This window comes from Mus pahari, chromosome 8 (genome assembly GCF_900095145.1).
Source record: "Mus pahari chromosome 8, PAHARI_EIJ_v1.1, whole genome shotgun sequence".
NCBI classification, from domain to species: Eukaryota; Metazoa; Chordata; class Mammalia; order Rodentia; family Muridae; genus Mus; species Mus pahari.
In genome coordinates, this window is record NC_034597.1 from 13,381,770 (window position 1) to 13,401,560 (window position 19,791).

A 19,791-nucleotide genomic window follows, 5' to 3' on the forward strand; every position below is an offset into this window, starting at 1 on the left:
CCTCTCTCTCTCTCTCTCTCTCTCTCTCTCTCTCTCTCTCTTCCTCTCCCTCCCTCTCCCTCCCTCTCTCCTCCCCCCCCCTCTCTCTCTCACACACACACACACAAGCACACACACACCCCTTTAGACATGGTTGCATGGTTGCATTCTGTAGCTCTGCCTGTCCTGGAACTCACTGTGTAGATCAGGCAGAACTTGAGGTCTCAGAAATCTGCCTGCACCTGCCTCCTGAGCTGTGGGATTAAACTCATGCCCAGCTCATTCTTTTGAAGTTTTCTGTAGTTTCTTCCATGCTAAATAGGAGCATGGACCCTATTTACCAAGTTTTAACCTGTCTGCTACTGGGGAGACACAAGAAGGACATAGATTGGAGGGGGTTGTCATTTGAAGGGAATCAGCCGCCCTTCAAGGGGAACATGGATGAGAAAGTCCTATCAAGAGGGTCAGAGAAGGAGGCTGAGTTCCACCCTGTCACAGCAGCCCAAGGAATTCCCCAAATCTTTTAGGAACTTCAACTTAGACTAAATTGGGATTAATGATGTTTATGCAGAAAAGGATCTCAGGGTGAGCCCCTTTGAAGCAGAACTGGGGCTTTTACGGTCTATTTCATTTCATGTGTGCACACATATGTATCTGTCTGCGGGTATGTGCACATGGTTTTAGGTGTTGGTAGAGAGCACCTAGAGCTGAAGCTACAGGGAGCTGTGAGCCACTCGACTTGTAGTCTCAGGTCTTTATAAGAGCATTATGTCCCTTAACCACTGAGCCCTCTCTCCAGCCTCCATAGTTGGGAATTACATTTTTAAAATTATTTTATGTTTATGGGTGTTGTGCCTACATGATGTGTGTCTGTGCACCATGTGTGTGCCTGGTGCCCATGAAAGCCAGAAGAGAATGCTAGATTCCCCTGCACCTAGGATTATAGACAATTGTGAGTTGCCATCTGAATGCCAACCTGAGTCCTTTGGAGGAGCTGCAATTGTTCCTAACTGTGGAGTCATCTCTCTAGTCTCAGAGTTGGAGGGTTTTGTGTGTGTGTATTTGTTTTGTTTTGTTTTTCTTTTTCTTTTTTTCTTTTCTTTTCTTTTTTTTTTTTTTTTTTTTTTTTTTGGGATGGGGTTTCTCTGTATAGCCCTGGCTGTCCTGGAACTCACTCTGTAGACCAGNCTGGCCTCGAACTCAGAAATCCACCTGCCTCTGCCTCCCAAGTGCTGGGATTAAAGACGTACGCCACCGCCCAGTTTAGAGATTGTTATTAAAAGATACTTTTTTGCCTAATTTTTCTCATTAGCAGCAAAATGACTTTTAGGAATCAGTTCTTTGTTTTCAGAGAGATAATTCTCGTACCCCATAGTTTTCTGCTGTTTTTTTTGTTTTGAGGCAGGGTCTCTCTATGTAGATCTGGCTGGTATGGAACTTGCTATATAACCAGGCTGGCCTTCAACTTATAGAGATCTACTTGCCTCTGTCTCCTAAATGCTGGGATTAAAAACATGTGCCACCATCATTCCTGGCAGATTTTTTTTTTTTTTTTGGAAAGAGGATGTTTTAGGATTATCATTGCTGTGATGAAACACCATGACCAAAGCAACCTGGGAAGGAAAGGGTTTATTTTGGCTTATACTATTACATCATTGTTCATCACTGAAGGTCAGGATAAGAACCTAGAGGCAGGAGCTGATGCAGTGGCCAGGGAGGGGTGCTGCTTACTGGCGTGCTCTAATAGCTTGCTCTGCCTGCTTTCTTATAGAACCCAGAACCACCAACCCAGGGATGGCCCCACCCACAATGGGTTGGGTTCTCCTCCATCAGTCACCAATTAAGAAAATGCTCTCCAGGCCAGCCTACAGCCCAGTCTTTTGTGGAGACATTTCTCAGCTGGGATTCCCTCCTCTCAAATTACTCTAACCTATTGTCAAGTTAGATCAATTTAGGCAGCACAGAGGCTTTCACTATGTAGTCCTCCTAAATTCTCTCTCTCTCTCTCTCTCTGGTTCACTCTGGCCTTGAATTCTCTGCCATCTTGACATGGCCTCCAGAGTGCTGAGGTTAGGGTATGTTCCACCACAGCTGGCAGCATTATAAGATTTTACCAGCATCTCTAATGTCTACCTTCTCCATGCTAGTCACCCCCTCCACAAGTAGTGACCGTAAAGATTACATCCACATGCTGCCAAATACCCCTGGAAAGTGAGGAGAATTAGCCTTAGCTGAGAACAGTGGTTTTAGATTTTATTTTGTCCTTCTGGTATTGTGTGTTCTTCCTAAAGCCCCATGTGTTGTGAACTATTGTTCAGCCTGATGGGATAGGCTTTCTCTTGTCCATGTGTGAAGTTAGGAAACCTTTTGGATGGTTTCTTTCTCGACACATGCATGTTCTGATGAGTATTCAAGGGAGACCTTTTGTGGACCTCTGCATAGCCCCACCTGAGAGTCTCTGTAGTATTCATCCACGGATACAGCCACATCGATCATTTCAGCTCAGCTCAACATGTCTGCCAGACCTCAGCTTACCTGTGTCTCTCACCTTATGACTCTCCTGGCTTAAACACTTTGAAGGCATTATGCTGAAGTAATATGAGCTTACCTCAGTTGTTTACTGTCAGGGTGAGGGTGGCTGATGGTCGAGCATTTTGAGTCCTTTTTTTCGTATATTTTATTGATTGTTTGATTATTTTAAATCAGAGAGTAAAATTTGTTCTGCTCTTATATCTTGGCCAGAAGCATCGGTCCTGCTGATAATTGATATGAATCAGTTATTAGTTAAAATGGAAAGCATCCTTGAACATTTATTGACTAAAATTCATTTGGTTTGTATAGAACTAGTAATATGACATGTTCTTTATTCAAAGTCTTCTGTTCCCGCAATTCTTGTGGTTCAACATGACTATTATTAAATGGACCTTAAAGCTTACCATCATTTTTTTATATTCTTTTTTAATACATGCTCTCACAGTTGGAGCTAACTATCAGTTACGGTGGCCCTGTAACTATTCTGTAGTAGCACACAATTAAAGGACGTGCACTAACCTGATGAGGCAGAGGGGTGAAATGTGCCATCCTTTTAGGGCATTCTCACAGCAGGCTCAAAGACTGGCTTCTGTGTTATGACTCCAATTATCTAGTGGCTAAAGCATGGGCATCAAAGCCAGCTAGCTTGATTGAAGTTGAAAGAACTGGTGAGTTAGTGTGTGGGGGGAAACATGAAAGAAGAGAAAATTATGTTGCTCCGAGTATGAGATGAAATTGTCCTGAAGAGCAGTGCTCCAAGGATGGGAGTGACTTGGAACCCGCTGGTGGTAAGCCTTTGGCAAGGGGAAAGGAGCAGAATAGAGAGAGAGTGGGGAATGTCTGTTGTTGTAGATGAGGTTTGCTACTTGGTAACTGCTGCTGAGTTTACAGCACATCTTGTTAGGTATCCAAGTATGATGATTTCATCAGTATTCAGGGAAGAAGGATACAGATGGAGTAGGGAGGATGAAACCCTCTAGCAGTGAGTGTGAACTTACACACTGGTGGAATTCTACACATGCTTTATGTAACTTTGCAGCAGGACTCCCTGTAGATGGGTGGTAGGATGTTCATTTTCTAAGATTGGGAAAGAAAGATGTGAGTTGATGATGAAATACATTTTAAGGTTTCTAAAAAGGAGGATTGCTTTTTTCAGTATCAAGACAGAATTCTTAATGCTGGACATTTTTGTATTTGGGTAAATTTTCTCATGTCTGTTTCTTATTTCCTGAATATTTTTGATGGTAGGAGTGAGCTTACTAGTTAAAATGTCTGCTTTTGTTCAGTGATGACAGGTCTTTAGACAAGTGTTCATGTGGGTAGAGAAGACTGTAACATCACCTGCCTTTTACTTCCTTAACCTAGAGAAGCCAGGAAGGTTTTCTTACTCCAGAATGTGTGCTTTGAAGCCACAGTGAAGGTTACATCAGGAGATCTGAGGGTCCTCTGACTGGGAGGGGAGGAGGATGATGCTGTCCTGGGGGTTGTAGAGAACCTTTGTCCTTGGGGAGACTCATTTGTACTGTTTTGTTTGACTTTTTAAAGCAAGTCCTTTCCCAAACCCTGTAGTCTAATGAACGTTCACAAAAGAAATGTATAACTTATATCTATTCAGAATATTTTACTACAACTGGGTTTTTTTTTTTAAAGCTAGATAGTCATTGTATCATTGTAGATTAAATAAATTAAATAAATAAATAAATAAAACCTATCCTGTTTTTAAACAACTCAGAAGGAAATATAGTGAGTTATTTTAAATCCAGAGAACCCACTGACTTTAATAGTTAAGAAGTAGACACATGAGAAGTTTTTTTGTTATTATTTTCTTTCTCATATAGGCCTTTGTCTCCCATGTAACGGATACATTTTAAAAATTGAAGTAGACCCAGGTTTTACAAAATAAAAAGAGTATAAATAGCTGAGTAAGATGAAAGCAGCAAAAACCATGAGTACTTTAAAAAGCTGTATCAAGTAGTCTTTTTTTTTGGTTTTTCGAGACAGGGTTTCTCTGTGTAGCCCTGGCTGTCCTGGAACTCACTCTGTAGACCAGGCTGGCCTCGAACTCAGAAACTCGCCTGCCTCTGCCTCCCAGGAGCTGGGATTAAAGGCATGCGTAAGTTGTCTTTTATAACTATAATCTGAGTTTTGCTTCATGAGTATATCGGCATGGCAGTTTTCTTTTCAAACTTTGACCACTAATTCTAAGAAGGACCTTTTCAGTTCTCCAGTGGGACTCTCAGGGAAGAGCCAGCAGTGGCCGTGCATGCTTTAATCTCAGCACTCAGGAGTCAGAGAGGCAGGTGGATCTTTGTGAGTTTGAGGCAATCCTGGTTTACAGATCTAGTTCCAGGACAGCCTGGGCTGCACAGAGCAACCCTCTCTGAAAAACAACAAAACTATTAGGAACTGAGCTCACAGCTGTTTTTAAACCTTTAATCTATTAGATAAATCATTTCATAACTAGTAGATAGAAATGTCCAAATCTAAAGGTTCCTGGAATTATACCATCTATAATTTGTATTCTTTTCCTCCTCAAGTGGAGAATTTTTTTCTATGACAAGACAATTTCAGAAATTATTTTTTTCTAATGTATCTTTTATAGATTACATTTTATGAAAAGTATTAAAATGGTCCTACCCCACCCCCATTAGATCCAGTGCATCGTTGTTCTTAGTAGTAATCTTTTGAAGTGATCATGGCTAACATACTGTGGAAATGCCATTTGTAAAATACCTTTCTGTAAAGTGTTAAAGCTGGGGTTGTAGCTCAGGGTAGATCACTGGCCTTTTCTGTTTGAGTCCTGGGTTCAACAACACCCTCCATAACACCAGAACCGTTGCCATCAGCCTCATAAACTTATTAGAGTGCTAATCTATTGGAATCACTCGTTGCTAAATAACTTTTGTTTCTCTGACTAGAGCTGCCAGTGGGGGCAGTATAGATCTTTATTGGGTTTTGGTGTGTGTACTTGGATTTGGTCTTTAATGAAGATGTTTCACTACATTCAAGGTTTTGTTTTGTTTCCCTGTTTTCGCTTGACAGGAGGTGGAGAAAGAAATGGCAGGCCCTAGTCAACTATGCATTCGCCGCTGGACTACCAAGCATGTGGCTGTGTGGCTGAAGGATGAAGGTTTCTTTGAGTATGTGGACATTTTATGCAACAAGCACCGCCTTGATGGAATCACATTGCTCACGCTGACTGAATACGATCTCCGCTCTCCTCCTCTGGAAATCAAAGTCCTAGGAGACATTAAACGGTTAATGCTTTCTGTCCGAAAATTGCAGAAAATACATATTGATGTTTTGGAAGAGATGGGCTACAACAGTGACAGTCCTATGAGTCCCATGACTCCATTCATCAGTGCTCTTCAGAGTGCAGACTGGCTCTGTAATGGAGAGCCCACACACAGCTGTGATGGGCCCATCCCTGATTTGAGTTCAGATCAGTACCAGTACATGAATGGCAAGAACAAACATTCTGCTCGAAGACTGGACCCAGAGTACTGGAAGACCATCCTGAGTTGTGTATATGTTTTTATAGTATTTGGGTTTACGTCTTTCATTATGGTTATTGTTCATGAGCGAGTCCCTGACATGCAGACCTACCCACCACTCCCAGATATATTCCTAGACAGGTAAGTTTTGTTTCGAGATGCTGAGTTTATAGAGGTCTCTAGTCTCACACAGTGGTAGTAAGTAAGGTAATTGCATTGTGATTATAGCTGGCATGTGTGTTCTATTTGCCGTGTCTGGTGCCATCAAAGGATATGCTTTGCCAAGCATGGTGGCTCATATCTGTACTCTGGAAACTGAGGTAGGTAGGCCACAGATTCAAATTCTGGGCAGTGTGTAAGAGATACTTTGTTAGGAAGATGTTTGTAATAGGCTATTTTATATGAATTAAATTTATTTGTAATAGTACAAATTAATTCAGGGATTGATTCTGTTCTTATTATATATTAAATAAAACTATATATTAAATAAAAATAAATAGTTTATTTATAAAAACAAACAAAAAGAACAGTAAGGATTTTACATCATTGATCTTTAAAAATAAGCAGTACCACCTTGTTTTCCATTGCTGTTGACTGAGCCCAGGGCTGAGTGCACGGTGAGCTGCGTTTGCAGCTGTCTTGTGGGAACATCAAAAAGAGTAACGAGACCGCCTGTTCCAAGGAATGGTATTCTAGTTGGTACTCAGCCTGCTCACCTCTTATTGTATACTCAATAAACTATTCTTCCTGTTTAAAGAAAAAAAAGATAGTAATGAATTTTAAAGGAAAATAGTCTATGACTGGAACAGATGAAAAATGATCTGCCAATGTGCAGTTGATTTTGGCAAGCTATTAGTGGGTGCTAAAATCCATTTGATGGGCAACCGCAGAGCAGCAATCATTCACATGATTGAAGGGCCAATTTCCACATTACTCCATGGCAGAGGAAACAGTGCTGAGCCTGACAAAGGTCATCTTTAACCTCATGGTCAGATCCACCATCAGTGGAGCAGACTGAACCTACGCACTGGAGAGGATGTTGAAAGCATCACCTGGACGATATTCTGATCATCTTACCCCCCCAGAACATTTTAACCTAAATCTGGTCATTAGGAAATAGGTATACAAAACGGAACATTGTGCACAGTAGCTGATCTAGATTCTCCAGAAATGTCATAATAAAACCCAGGGGGAATCATGAGGAAATTGAAGGGACATGTTAATTAAATCCTAATCAAGAAAATATAGTTGCAAAGGACATGATGAGGATAATTAAAAAGTGTGACCGTGGCTCGCATATTAGCCTATGATGCTGAGTCAGTCCTGCAGTTCTCAGGGAGCAAACGCAAGAAGGTCCATCCCTGTTCTCAGAGATACGTGTAGAGGGAGGTGTATCTGTAACTTACTCTGGAGGAATCTAAATGTGTGAAATGAAGCAATATCGCAAAATATTAAATAGAAATAATTGGATGTCTTAAGTGAAGAGTAGTAAGTACTTGTTCTTGTAAGTTTTTCAGAAGGACCAAGTTTTTCCCCATATAAATTGATGATAGTAAGAGGGAGCAGGAGTTGGAAACAATCAGATCATTGCTATAAGGTCAGTGAAGGGTTACAAAGAAGTGGGCTTGAAGCTTGGTCACAGGGCCTTTGTTTGTTTGGGTGAGGCTGTATTGTAAGACGGTGTAATGCTTGTAGGGATGAGCTGGGGTTTGTTTGGTTTTGTTTTGTATTTATAAAAATATATTTTTATATGTTATGCCTAAACATTTATATTTTATGTTTATAAATATATTTATAATATATATGCCATAATTATATATTATGCTTGAAGTTGAAGTTAGAAGAAATGTTAATAATGTCAAATTTTGGTTTATAATCATGAGTGTAGATTGCTATGATAGGGCAAAGGGCAAGACCATAGGAAGAGAAATAAAAATAGAAGGGAAGAAGAATGCCATTATATACCATTGTACCAGGAGGAGGAATGGGCGAAAGGGGGGAAGAGGCAGGGAGAGCATCAGAGAAGTCTGTTTAAATAGAGGCTTTCATTAGATCTAGAAAGTTACAAGAAGTTTTACAGGAAAGAATTTCAGTATAATTTTTGTATGAATATAAGCTTATGTTGAGTAAAAGCTTAAGAACAGCTGTTCGTAAGCAAAATTATTAACTAGTGGACGAGAGACACAAAGGAAGCAGGGTGTAGAGTGTGTGTGTGTGTGTGTGTGTGTGTGTGTGTGTTAGGTGAGTGGGTGTTAGGAAGATTTAATGTGGGATGAAACAGAGTAAACTCCCTCTGGGGAGTGGTAATTAGGATTAATTTTGAGAAGGAAGTAGATTTACTTTTATCCTAAGTTTGTAAAATTATTTAAGTGTGTGTGTGTGTGTGTGTGTGTGTGTGTGTGTGTGTGTGTNTGTGTGTGTGTGTGTGTGTGTGTGTGTGTGTGTGTGTGTGTTTGTGTAATTTTGTGGGGGCAGAGTCTCACTGTGTAGCCCTGGTTGTCCTTGAACTTTTTTTTCTTCCTTTTTTAAATACACATTGGTGTTTTGCCTGCGTGTATGTTTGTATGAGGGTTCCAGATCTCCTGGAACGGGAATTACAGACAGCTGTGAGCTGCCCTGTGGCTGCTGGGGATTGAACTCAGATCCTTCGGAAGAACAGCCAGTGCTCTTAACCTCTGAGCCATTTCTCCAAGCCCCTGTCCTGAACTCTTCATGTGGACCAGGCTGGCCTCAAACTCAGATCTCTGCCTCCTAAGTGCTGAGAACGAAGGTATTTACTACCATGCCTGGCTTATGTATATCATTAATAAAATTTTAAGGGTATCGTGGCACATCCCCTTGGTCCTAGCAAATCAAGCATTTGCTGATATATGTCATAAATGTACCTCCAGGTAATTCTTTTGGCACACATATAATTTTGCTATTAAGTTGAGCAGGCTGAATATTTGATACTTGAGGACGGGGGCACCTTCTGTGTTTTTCAGAGCTAGTCAGTGGTTTTTAATTTTTTACATAGTCCTCAATTCTGAGACTCCCCCCACATAAATTCATAATACAAAATGCTGAGTTCAGGATCAGTTAGAAATCGTTAGAAATCTATTCTAACCAGAGCCAAAATTCATGGAAGACAAAGTTTTTCTCTTTGTGTATCCCAGCTGCCTAGGAACTCATTGTAGTTCTTGCTTGCCTTGAACCCGAGATGGCCTGTCTCTGCCTCTTGAGTTCTAGATTTAAAGGTGTGTGACACTACCTTTGTTTTTTAAATGACACTGAACAGCAGCTTTTTTTAACTGTTTGTTTGTTTGTTATTTTGTTTTTGTTTTTTTAAGGCAGGGTTTCTCTGTGTAGCCTTGGTTGTCCTGGAACTCTTTGTAGAGCAAGCTGGCCTTGAACTCAGATTCAACTACCTGTGCCTCCCAAGTACTGAGATGAAAGGCGTGTACCACTGCCACCCAGCAATAACAATCCAAGAGTATGGTAGCTTGTTGCTTACATGCTAAGGAATAGCAAATAGAAAACTGGGTGATGACATGTCTGCTCTCTCCGAGCAGAAGTCTTGGTAAAGCCACCGATTTCTAACATACAGCAGTCTTTGAATCTGAGCTGAGGTGTTACGACAGCATTCATTGGTGTTGTGTGCAGCAGTGGCATGCAGCTGGAAGAACATGTTTGTGTTCAGAACCAAGACGGCAATAAAGTTGTGCAGTGCACTGTTGGCGAGGTGGGCGCTACCAGAAACACCTCGGACTCCTTGCTTGTTAGATGAGGAGTTGTTTTTGGTTGTTCTCAGTTGAGAAAGCTTTGAGTTTAAGCCATTCTTTCCTTATTTGTTTCCTCCTTGTGTGTTCACTTGCAGGCCCCCTTCCTCATTCAGTCCTAACCTGCAGTTTCAGAAGTCAGTGCTGGGCTGGAGAGATGGCTCAGAGGGGTCGGAGTGTAATGTGCGCCACTCTTACAGAGGACCTGTGTCCACTCCACGCAGCTTGCAGTGCTGTAACTCAGACTCCAAGGGCTCTGAGACGCTCCCCTAGTTTCCTCAATCTCCTGTATGCACATGCACACAGATACACATATATACATAGACATAGTTGAAAACAAAGTCTGCTTTTTTAAAAAAGCAATTGAGTGCAATAGAGTGGGAGGGAAGGGTTGTTTCTTTATAGAGAACTACTCTAGGAAGTCTGCGACACCGAGTAGGTTCTGGTGAGTGGAATACCTTTTGAAGCAGATTTTCTAGTCCCTAGACTTTGCAGAAATCTCCTAAGAGAAGTCACGTTCTACAGAGCAGTTCTGACGTTGCTGTTAGAAAAGTGTTGTGTTGAAGGGTGCATCTGCACGTGTTCAGTTCCAGAAAGAACTGTTTTTCTGTTGCAGTGTTCCTAGGATCCCGTGGGCCTTCTCCATGACTGAAGTATGTGGCGTGATTCTGTGCTACATTTGGATCCTGGTTCTCCTCCTTCACAAGCACAGGTACTTACCGATCCCTAGACACTAAAAATGCCTGACTTTCATGTAGATTGTCAAGCCTGCTCCTTCGCACTGCATTTCCCTGGAAGATCTCCTTCGATTCAGTGACATAGGAAGATTGGGTTTAGTTAAAAAAGTTCTTAAGACCATTATGTTTAGTAATATTGTAAATGTATTTTATAAGCAAAAGGATAATCAGCCTTAGTCAGTCAGTCCTTGCTAGTCTAACTCCACCTCTTGCTCCTTGTTCTCTTTTCTTCAGACATAAGCTAGGAATGCCACTTCTGTAGAAAGACAGAAATACTTCCAAGGACAGTGTTTGGTTAAGTGTTTGAATGGAGGAGGGAAAGCCCATTAAACAAGATTGTCTTCTGTGCTCTGCACATCTGAGATGGTATAGAAGATGCTAGATGGCGAGAGTGCTTCTTGGCAATTTCATCAAGAAGTAACCAAGGGAAGGCATTTTAAACAATTATAAAGACAGCAAGGAAGGCATGGGGTAAGAAGGCCCCTTTTGAGGTTTAAAAAAAATAGGAAAGAAAACAAGGCTTAGTGATGAAGAAACATTAAACACTGTCCTGTGGTTAGCCGCTCGCTGCCCATTGCTTTTAGGACCCTGAAAAGGAGTGAGGTGTTGTCTTGCAACTTGAGGGCCTCTCTTCTCAGGAAGTTCTGTGATAACCACATACATCCCGGCCACAGCTATTTTAGTACGCTGGAGGTGAAAAGAAAGGTTGATGACTACTGCTATTTTTGTCCCATTTTGAGGCCATAAAGAACCCATTTCTCATTGCACATTGTGCCCTGTGGATGCTCATATTTTAAAATGAAATGATTTAAAAGTGTGTGTATATCACTGCTTTCTGGTTAACTTTGCCTTACAAGACCCTGTGGATTTGAATCTACCCAGTCCTGAAAATAAAAACAAATTTAACCTTGTAAGAAATTCAGGGAAGCTCAGAGTAGATGCTAGACAAAAGTGTGTAGGAAAGAAAAACATTCTGGCAAAATCCATGGGCACAAAAGCTGTGATCAAAGATTAGATCAAAATGCCAGTCTCCAAAACTTGGTAAAAAAAAATAAATATAACCTCTCTAGGAAACTTTGGTAGACTCAGTGAAGCATAGTAATGACCAGGTAAATAAATCCAAGTAGTGGTGTTACTCAAAGAAGATAAACCCAGAAAGTATTTAGTTATGTAGTGTCTCCCTCCCTCCCTCCCTCCCTCCCTCTGTTCTTCCCTCCTTCCCTCCCCCTTCCCCCTCCTCTTTCCCCTCCCCCCTTCCTTCCTCCCCACATCCCCCCTCCCCATGTTTTGCTTGCATGTCTGTTTGAGGGTATCAGTTCCCCTGGAACGCGAGTAGCAGGCAGTTGTGGGGTGCTTTGTGGGTGGTGGGAATTGAACCAGGGTCCTCTGGAAGAGCAGCAAGTACTCTTAACATCTGAGCCATCTTTCCAGCCTCAAAAATATTTCTCAAATGTCATCTTTGTATCACTTTGATTGTGAACCTCTGCAAAGTTGTTGAAATAAATGCAGGTTCCTAAAATCCATCCAAATGTGTACACTAAAGATTGAAACATACCTTGTCTTACGTTCAGTGCTACTTTTGAGGGAAAGTCTCCCAAATGCTTAGAAATAATGGCATAAATGATGTCACAGTTTATGATTACTCAAAGTTTTCGTTTTAGATGTACTTAACATAAAACTTAGTATTTTAAGAGCTTTGTTTCATAGCTTAAGTTTAAGTTAGGAGCAACTTGGAATGACTGTCACCTAGCCACTCTTGTAGGAGATCCCCTGACTAACCTTACCCTCCTATGAACAGTTTAGGGGCCTAGCGACATGACTCAGTAAGAAGCACTTGCTTGCTCCAGAGTTGAGTTCCCAGTGCCCATGCTGACTCTTTCAGATCCTGCACCTCTGGCCCCCAGGGGTACCTGCCCTTCCATGCACACACCCACAGGCAAACATATATACCTACACATTGTAATTAAAAACAATACAAATCTTAAATTTTTTTTTGAGTAAAACCAGTGGTGGTTGTGGGTCTCACCTTTAATCCCAGTGCTCAGAAGGCAGGGATAGGTGGTGGGTCTCTGAGTTCAAAACCAGCCTGGTCGACAGAGTGAGTTCCAGGACAGCAGGTTACACAGAGAAACTTGGTTTTTAAAAATAAAAATTCAAACCAGGACCTAGAAACCCTGGTTGACTACATTGGGCCATCTTTGTATCTCATAACAAGTACTGAGTAATTTTTTTTTTTTTTTTTAGTAAATTATAATAGTTCTGACACTAAGCTTGACAATATTACTTCTATCTTGAAAACTTCCACTTTCATATGGCCATATTTTACCACTGAAAGGATGCTCTTTCAGATCTGCACTACCTGCATGTGGCTATTGTGATTTTAATTAGATGATATTAAATTCAGATCTTTGTTACATGAGGTTCATTTCAGATGCTCAGGAGCCACACTGTATCTAACTGGCTACATGGCACACAGTAGAATTCTATTGGATGGTGATATTTTACATGGTTTTCTAAGAGTCCTCTCCTGAATTAGAATAAGATATGATACATTTATAACTAAACCCATTACTTTGAGTACAAGCTTAATAATAAAACCACATACATCTATACACATCCCAAATGCTTTATAGAGGTATAATTTAAATGTAATGAATTTTTCTCCCTCTAAGTTAACAGGTCTGCATTTAGTAAACAACTTTGGAGCAAACGTCTAGATTTTAGCATACCATCTGAATGTTCCTCTAGTCCTTTCATTACTAACTCCAGTCACAGCCCTGGCCAGAGGCAAACACTGTCACATTTGTCTCTGTGGTTTCCCCTTTAATAGAGAACATACAAGTGGGGAGAAAGAGTTCTGCCTTAAGGGCTAGTGTTTTTTTTCTTGCTTTCTCTCTAGAAAAGTATGTGATACCTCAGCGATTGGAGTGTCTCTGATTTCTGCTTTGGTCGCTCTGTTCACAGGTCGATCCTTCTGCGAAGGCTCTGTAGTCTGATGGGCACTGTATTCTTGCTTCGCTGCTTTACCATGTTTGTGACCTCCCTCTCCGTGCCAGGACAGCACCTGCAGTGTACTGGAAAGGTAGCCTGCTACCTCCTCTCTGTTCTCTCTTGTTCTTGTTGGAGTAATGACACAGTATGTGCAAGAGGGTAAAGAGCTTGCTTTTGGTGTTAAAATGTGCTTTTTTTTTTTTTTTTGTATTTGCAATATCGATAGTAAACTTCTGGAAATAACTGGGTTAAGTAGCCTTAAGCTAGCTAGACTCCTCTCCCTGTGATTTCATTTGTGGATATCAGTTCCGTGCTGTGGGACAATGGAAAATTTCCCTTTTCTGCTACATTTTTCCTTTCTCACCATACTCAGCATCTTTTTTTTGCAATGTTTTTAGCATGTATTAAATACTATAATGGGTTTCATTATCATACCCTCATGAGTGATCACATCGTTCTCCATACACTCAGCATCTTTAGCTCTTTGTGTGATGCTGTGGGCCCTTCATGGCTCTGAGCCTTCCTTTTCCTTAAACATTTCCCGGTTCAAATGAGTTCAACACTCTGTAAGCTTCCTTTGGTTTTGGTATATGCTTTATACATTTTGTTTTGTTGTATTGTAGATATATTCTTCTAATTAAACAGACAGGGAAAATTATGCTGATAGGGAACAAAAGAGCGGGTTGTAAATTTGGTTGTTTTTACCTTTAGATCTAGGGTAAGATCTGCTTTTTAAATTTAAGCTCAGTGGTAGAGTGCTTGACTGCTGTGCAGGGGTACTGAGGCTCAGTCCCCAGGGCCCACCCCCATCCCGCTACTTAAAGAACAAATCTATAAAATAATTTTAAAAGTTGAGCCTCTCAGCCGGATGTAGTGCCACACCTTTAGTCCCCTCAGCCGGATGTAGTGCCACGCCTTTAATCCCCTCAGCTGGATGTAGTGCCACGCCTTTAATCCCCTCACTTGGGAGGGCAGAGACAGGTGCATCTCTGTGAATTTGAGGCCAACCTGATCTACATACTGAGTTCCAGGACAATATAGAAAGACTCAATCTAAAAGAAACAGAAACAAAAGTCAAAGATCAATCCTGTCCTTGAGAGACAAAATTGTTGCAGATGGTTAAATTTGGCCAAAAAAATATTAACCTACCTAAGCAGACAAAGGATTTGATGGCTACATTAACACCTTTGTTGTTATTTTAATGTTTGTAAAACAAAATTAGGTGCCATTGCCTTTGCTACCACAGTAGAAATAGCTGACTTGGGCTGGAGAGATGGCTCAGTGGGTAAGAGCACCCGACTGCTCTTCAGAGTTCAAATCCCAGCAACCACATGGTGGCTCACAACCATCTATCTGTAAGGAGATCTGACTCCCTCTTCTGGTGTGTCTGAAGACAGCTATAGTGTACTTACATATAATAAATAAATAAATCTTTAAAAAAAAAAGAAAAGAAAAAAAGAAATAGCTGACCTGCCGGTTAGGGAAGGAAGATTAAGCAGGCAAAGGAGGTGAAGAGCTAAAGCTACTGCCCTTGAGGCCAGGGAGCACAGCTCCCCAGGTATTCACCCCAGGAGACTGGGCAGTGAGAAGAGGGGCCATGCAAGTTCAGACTGACTGAAAGCAAATCTTTTGAAGGTTAGAAACTTTTGGGGCATTTTGTATTTTTCAATATAGAAAAGCCGTTTTTGTTTGGTTTTTTTCAAGGCAGGGTTTCACTGTGTACTCTTGGCTGTCCTGGAACTCACTCTGTAGACCACACTAGCTGGCCTTGAACTCAGAAATCCACCTGCCCCTGTTTTTCAAATCCTGGGACAAAAGGCATGTGCCACTGCCACTTGGCAGAAAAAGGTTCTTTGATTATGGAGTTGTACAGTTTCTTGTAAGAACTCAAATGATATATAAATGTATGTTAAAAAAGCAAAAAATTCACATAGAACCCTTTTCATGCCGTCCTACAAGTAAAACTTAACAGTTACACAGGTCTGGTTTGAAGTTTGTTCTTTCTTTCCTTCCTGCCTCCAGCCCTTCCTTTCTTGGAGACATACTCTAGATGGCCTAAAACTCACTATGTAGATCAGGCTGGCCTGAAACTCCTCACAGAAATCCTTCTGTCTCTGCCTCACAACTGCTAGGATTAAAGATGCTAGGTACCACGCTAAGCAACACAAACCATTTTTCAGTAGAGTTTTTATTTATTTCATAAATTGATATTGATGGGCACCTTTCAAATGATGGGTGAATTACAGAGGTTGTTCTGTAGCTGGCATTTAATGTGCTGGCATGTTACTTTTTCCTCTTTTGTATATGTGTGAGGCCTGATATAGAGGTGTGTGTGTGTGTGTGTGTGTGTGTGTGTGTGTGTGTGTGTGTGTGTGTGTTGACACAGGACTCAGGGTCTCTGACTGAACCTGGAGCTACTAGTTCTGCTAGCATGGCTGCTCACTGCCCTGGGGATTTCCAGTCTCCACATCTTGCTGCTGGGATTTCCAGTGTATCCGGCCAGCCTTCTTCATCTTTCTTGGCATGGGTTCTAGGACTCTGAATTTAAGGCATGTTTACTTGGAAGCACTGTATCCATCTCCCTAGCCTTTTTAATTACTTTTTTGAAATGAGTACACAATTATTGTCACCTGTTTAAAAGGGTCATCACGTTAATAGCTGTGGGATATTCCACTGTAAGTTTTCCAACCTCCCACCCCCCAGCTTGCAGATGATGTAAAATGTGGTTGTTTCCAAGGTGTTTTAAAACAGTGCCATAGTAAGTGTCCTTAGACAGCAGAGCTTTTCTGCTTCTATCTTTCGGAGGGACCTTGACCCCAAGGCCTTATACATGCTAGGCAAGCACTATGTTTACCTCTAAGATTTTGGAAATAGAATTATTATTAATGATAGGCACATTGGGAATTGTGATACATAGTTCTAAAATGTGTACTTGAAAAAAGCTAGCTTCGGTGGGGGGGGAATGGAATATAGAGTGTAAAAATTAAAAATAAAATAAAACAAAAATAAGGCAAAGGTACAAAGGTAGTTTTTCAGGTATTTTGGACAGAAGTGCAGTTGTAACCTTGTGCTTTTTCTTAGTTTGTTGTTTTTGAAGAACAGTGATGAGCATCGTCCGAATTTGCTTTTCACAGCCTCCAGACACCACTCAAAAACGCCTGTCAAAAGTTAAAGTTAGGGGGTGTGTATGTGTGTACTCACATCACATGCAAGTGTGGCGCACACATGCAAAAGCAAGAAGGGTTTAGAGAACAGCTCTTGAGAGCCAGTTCTCTCTCCTCTTGTTTTGTGAAACCAGGGGTTGAAGTCCAGTCGTCAGGTCTGCTCACAAGTGTCTCTGCCCACTGAACCATCTTGCCAGATCCACTCATGCATTTCCTTAACAAAACAAAACAATGAGAAACAGTCAGCAGGAACTGGGCATGGCAACTCCTGCCTGTAATCCCAGCATGAAGGAGGCTGTGGCAAGAGATTGGCAGGTTTAAGGACAGCCAGAGTACAGAGTGAGGCCCAGCTCAGCCTGACATATAAGACCGAGCTGAAAACACATGATCAGAGTGGCATTCCTTCCCTATGTTACTTGGCTTTGTATGCAGGCGGATCCGTAAGCTTCCCCAAACATTCCTGGTTACTGCTCTCTGTAATTTCCCTTTAAGCAACTGAGAGAATTGACTTTGTTTTAGAAATAACATTAACAAAAAAAAAGACTCTAATCTAATTTAGTTGTATTAATAACTTATAAAAATAAGAGGACATTCCCGGGCTGGTGAGATGGCTCAGTGGTTGAGAGCACCAACTGCTCTTCCGAAGGTCCTGAGTTCAGAAGGTCCTGAGTTCAGATCCCAGCGACCACATGGTGGCGCACGACTATCTATAACAAGATCTGACTCTTCTGGAGTATCTGAAGACAGCNACAGTGTACTTACATATAATAAATAAATAAATATTTTTTTTAAAAAAGTACATTCCTTTAAAGTAGACTATAGGGCACCACCATGAGGGTGTCTCCTGTATTACTGACCCAGTTTATTAGCTGTGTTCATAGCTATCTTTGTCTTCAAAACAATTATTTCTTTGATTTATAGCCTTAGATGATTATCAAAGTTTGGTTTTTTGGTTGGTTGGGTTTTGTTGTTGTGTTTCATTTTTGTTTTGGTTTTTTGTTTGTTTGTTTGTTTTTTAAGACAGAGTTTCTCTGTCTACCCCTGGCTGTTCTAAAACTTTGGTTTTTAGATTAAACTGCCCTTGAGAGAGCCTCCTGCCTCTGCCTCTGAATGCTGGGAATAAAACTGTGCACTGGGCTGGGCTGGTGAGATGGCTCATTGGGTAAGAGCACCCGACTGCTCTTCCGAAGGTCCAGAGTTCAAATCCCAGCAACCACATGGTGGTTCATAACCATCCGTAACAAGATCTGACACCCTCTTCTGGAGTGTCTGAAGACAGCTACAGTGTACTTACATATAATAAATAAATATTAAAAAAAAAAAAAACTGTGCACTGGGGGAGGGGAAAAAAAAAACCTGTGCACTGTCATGCCTGGTTTAAGTTTTAAAGACTAATTTTTAACATTGTGTGTATGTGTCTCTGTCTGGATATGCACACGTGTGTGAGTGCCCACGAAGACCAGAGGTGTTGCATTCCTTGGAACTAGAGTCAGACTCAGTTGTGAGCCATCCTTCATGAGGGCTAGGAACTCACAGGGATCCTTGTAAAGAACAGTATATATTCTTAACCTCAGAGCCACCTCCAGCCCAGTGCCAACCTCCCAGGCTCAGCAGGCTAAGCTAAGCCACCCCACCCATCCATTGTACCACTTACAGGGACAGGAGTGCTTGCTGCATGACAGAGTCAGTCTTTGCAGCCACTTTGGGAAGAGGAACAGATACAGGAATCCAGTGACAAACACCCCCCACCACCATCACCAACTGCAGTCTTAGTGTACCAATATGAACTTTAGGTTTAAATAGAGAAAAATTTGAGGTAATCATGAGAAGTACACATAGTAAGGCTGCCTTGGTCTAAGTGTAGTCAGGCCTTGTTATTGCTTGAGGAGATAAGCCAGCTCTCATGACGTGATTGCTCTTGCTTGTGATTTCACGATGGGGTAACCTGTCTGTGAGGCTCCAGCATCACTGCAAGGTTAGGGCAATAGGTCTGGAGGGGACACTGGGACAGCTGACAATAGGTGCCTCAGTTTTCATCCTTGTGTTTCATTGTACCTTCATTTCAGCCTTGAAGAGAGGTGAATTACGTTGAGTAGAAGCCGTGATTAATATGCCTTTGAGCAGTTAGGCATGTGACTCACCCAGAGTAAATGAGATCGATGTGCAGGGAAGGCAGAGATGCCGGGCTTTTTTCCCTCTTTGGGGCTCTTTGTGACAGCTAAGGAGTCCTTGACTCTCACCAGGAGGCTCTGATTGTTTTAGAACAAGTACATGGTCCAGAGTTGTGCACTGAACTGTGGCACAGCACTTGGGAACCTCCTTTGGCAGTGGTAACAGTGCTGTATTTGACTGAAGGTGGAGATGACGGAGGATGGAGGGCTCTGCTGCATCCTTAGCAGCATGCCACTTGGTTGCACCCACACTGCTTAGTGTCTATCGGTTGTAGTCATTGCCAGCTAAGAAAGACAATAGCTAACATTTTATGGTCTTCATTTTTATATCAACTCTAATCTCCCCAAATTGTTTCTATACATGATCTGAAGTGAGGGTAAAAACATTTTCCCCCAATAGTATGCTAACTAATTAGGAAATTCAAACGAAACTATACACAAACAATAGTGAAGTTGTGTTTCCCCTCTGAAAGTTTGACAGTTTTTGTATCGATGACTAACAAAAGAAAGGGCATGTAAATTTAATAATACTCCAGAGCTATGTACAAAGTTAGGAGCCTCTGCCAACATGTTGACATAAACTCCATGTCTTCCCTTATGTAAAGGAACAGTGGCATGGGGCTTTTGGAGTGGTAATACCAACTTTGGTAATACCAAGATGGGGAAAGAAACTGCTTGGTCACTAGTGACAGTCTTATTGTCCTGACAAGATTTTCCAGGTAGCAGCATGTGGACACATGTGCCGTCTGTATCTGGGCTAGAAGGTGTCAGACCTACAGTCTCTGCTTCCTGCAAAAGGTCTTTCCTAGGCAGACCTGGACATCTTCACCCTTTTGTGTTTGCATCTGTTGCTTAATTGACCAATATAGATAGATACTTCTTTTTATTCAAGATTTTTTTTTTTTTTTTTTTTTTTTTTTTTTTTGAGACAGGGTTTTTTTTTATAGCCCTGGCTGTCCTGGAAC

The 19,791-nt window shown here is 41.4% G+C and overlaps 1 protein-coding gene across 4 annotated transcripts in view; it reads left to right on the forward strand.

Annotated features, from left to right (window-relative positions):
- Samd8 (sterile alpha motif domain containing 8) overlaps window positions 1–19,791 on the forward strand; it is a 42,611-nt gene that overhangs the window by 17,881 nt on the left and 4,939 nt on the right. For all 4 annotated transcript variants that reach the window (XM_021203651.2, XM_021203652.2, XM_029541954.1 and 1 more), the window contains 3 exons: window positions 5,554–6,146; window positions 10,380–10,475; window positions 13,465–13,582. In XM_021203651.2, the coding sequence (XP_021059310.1) occupies window positions 5,554–6,146; window positions 10,380–10,475; window positions 13,465–13,582 (807 nt within the window). The remainder of the gene's footprint in view (window positions 1–5,553; window positions 6,147–10,379; window positions 10,476–13,464; window positions 13,583–19,791) is intronic.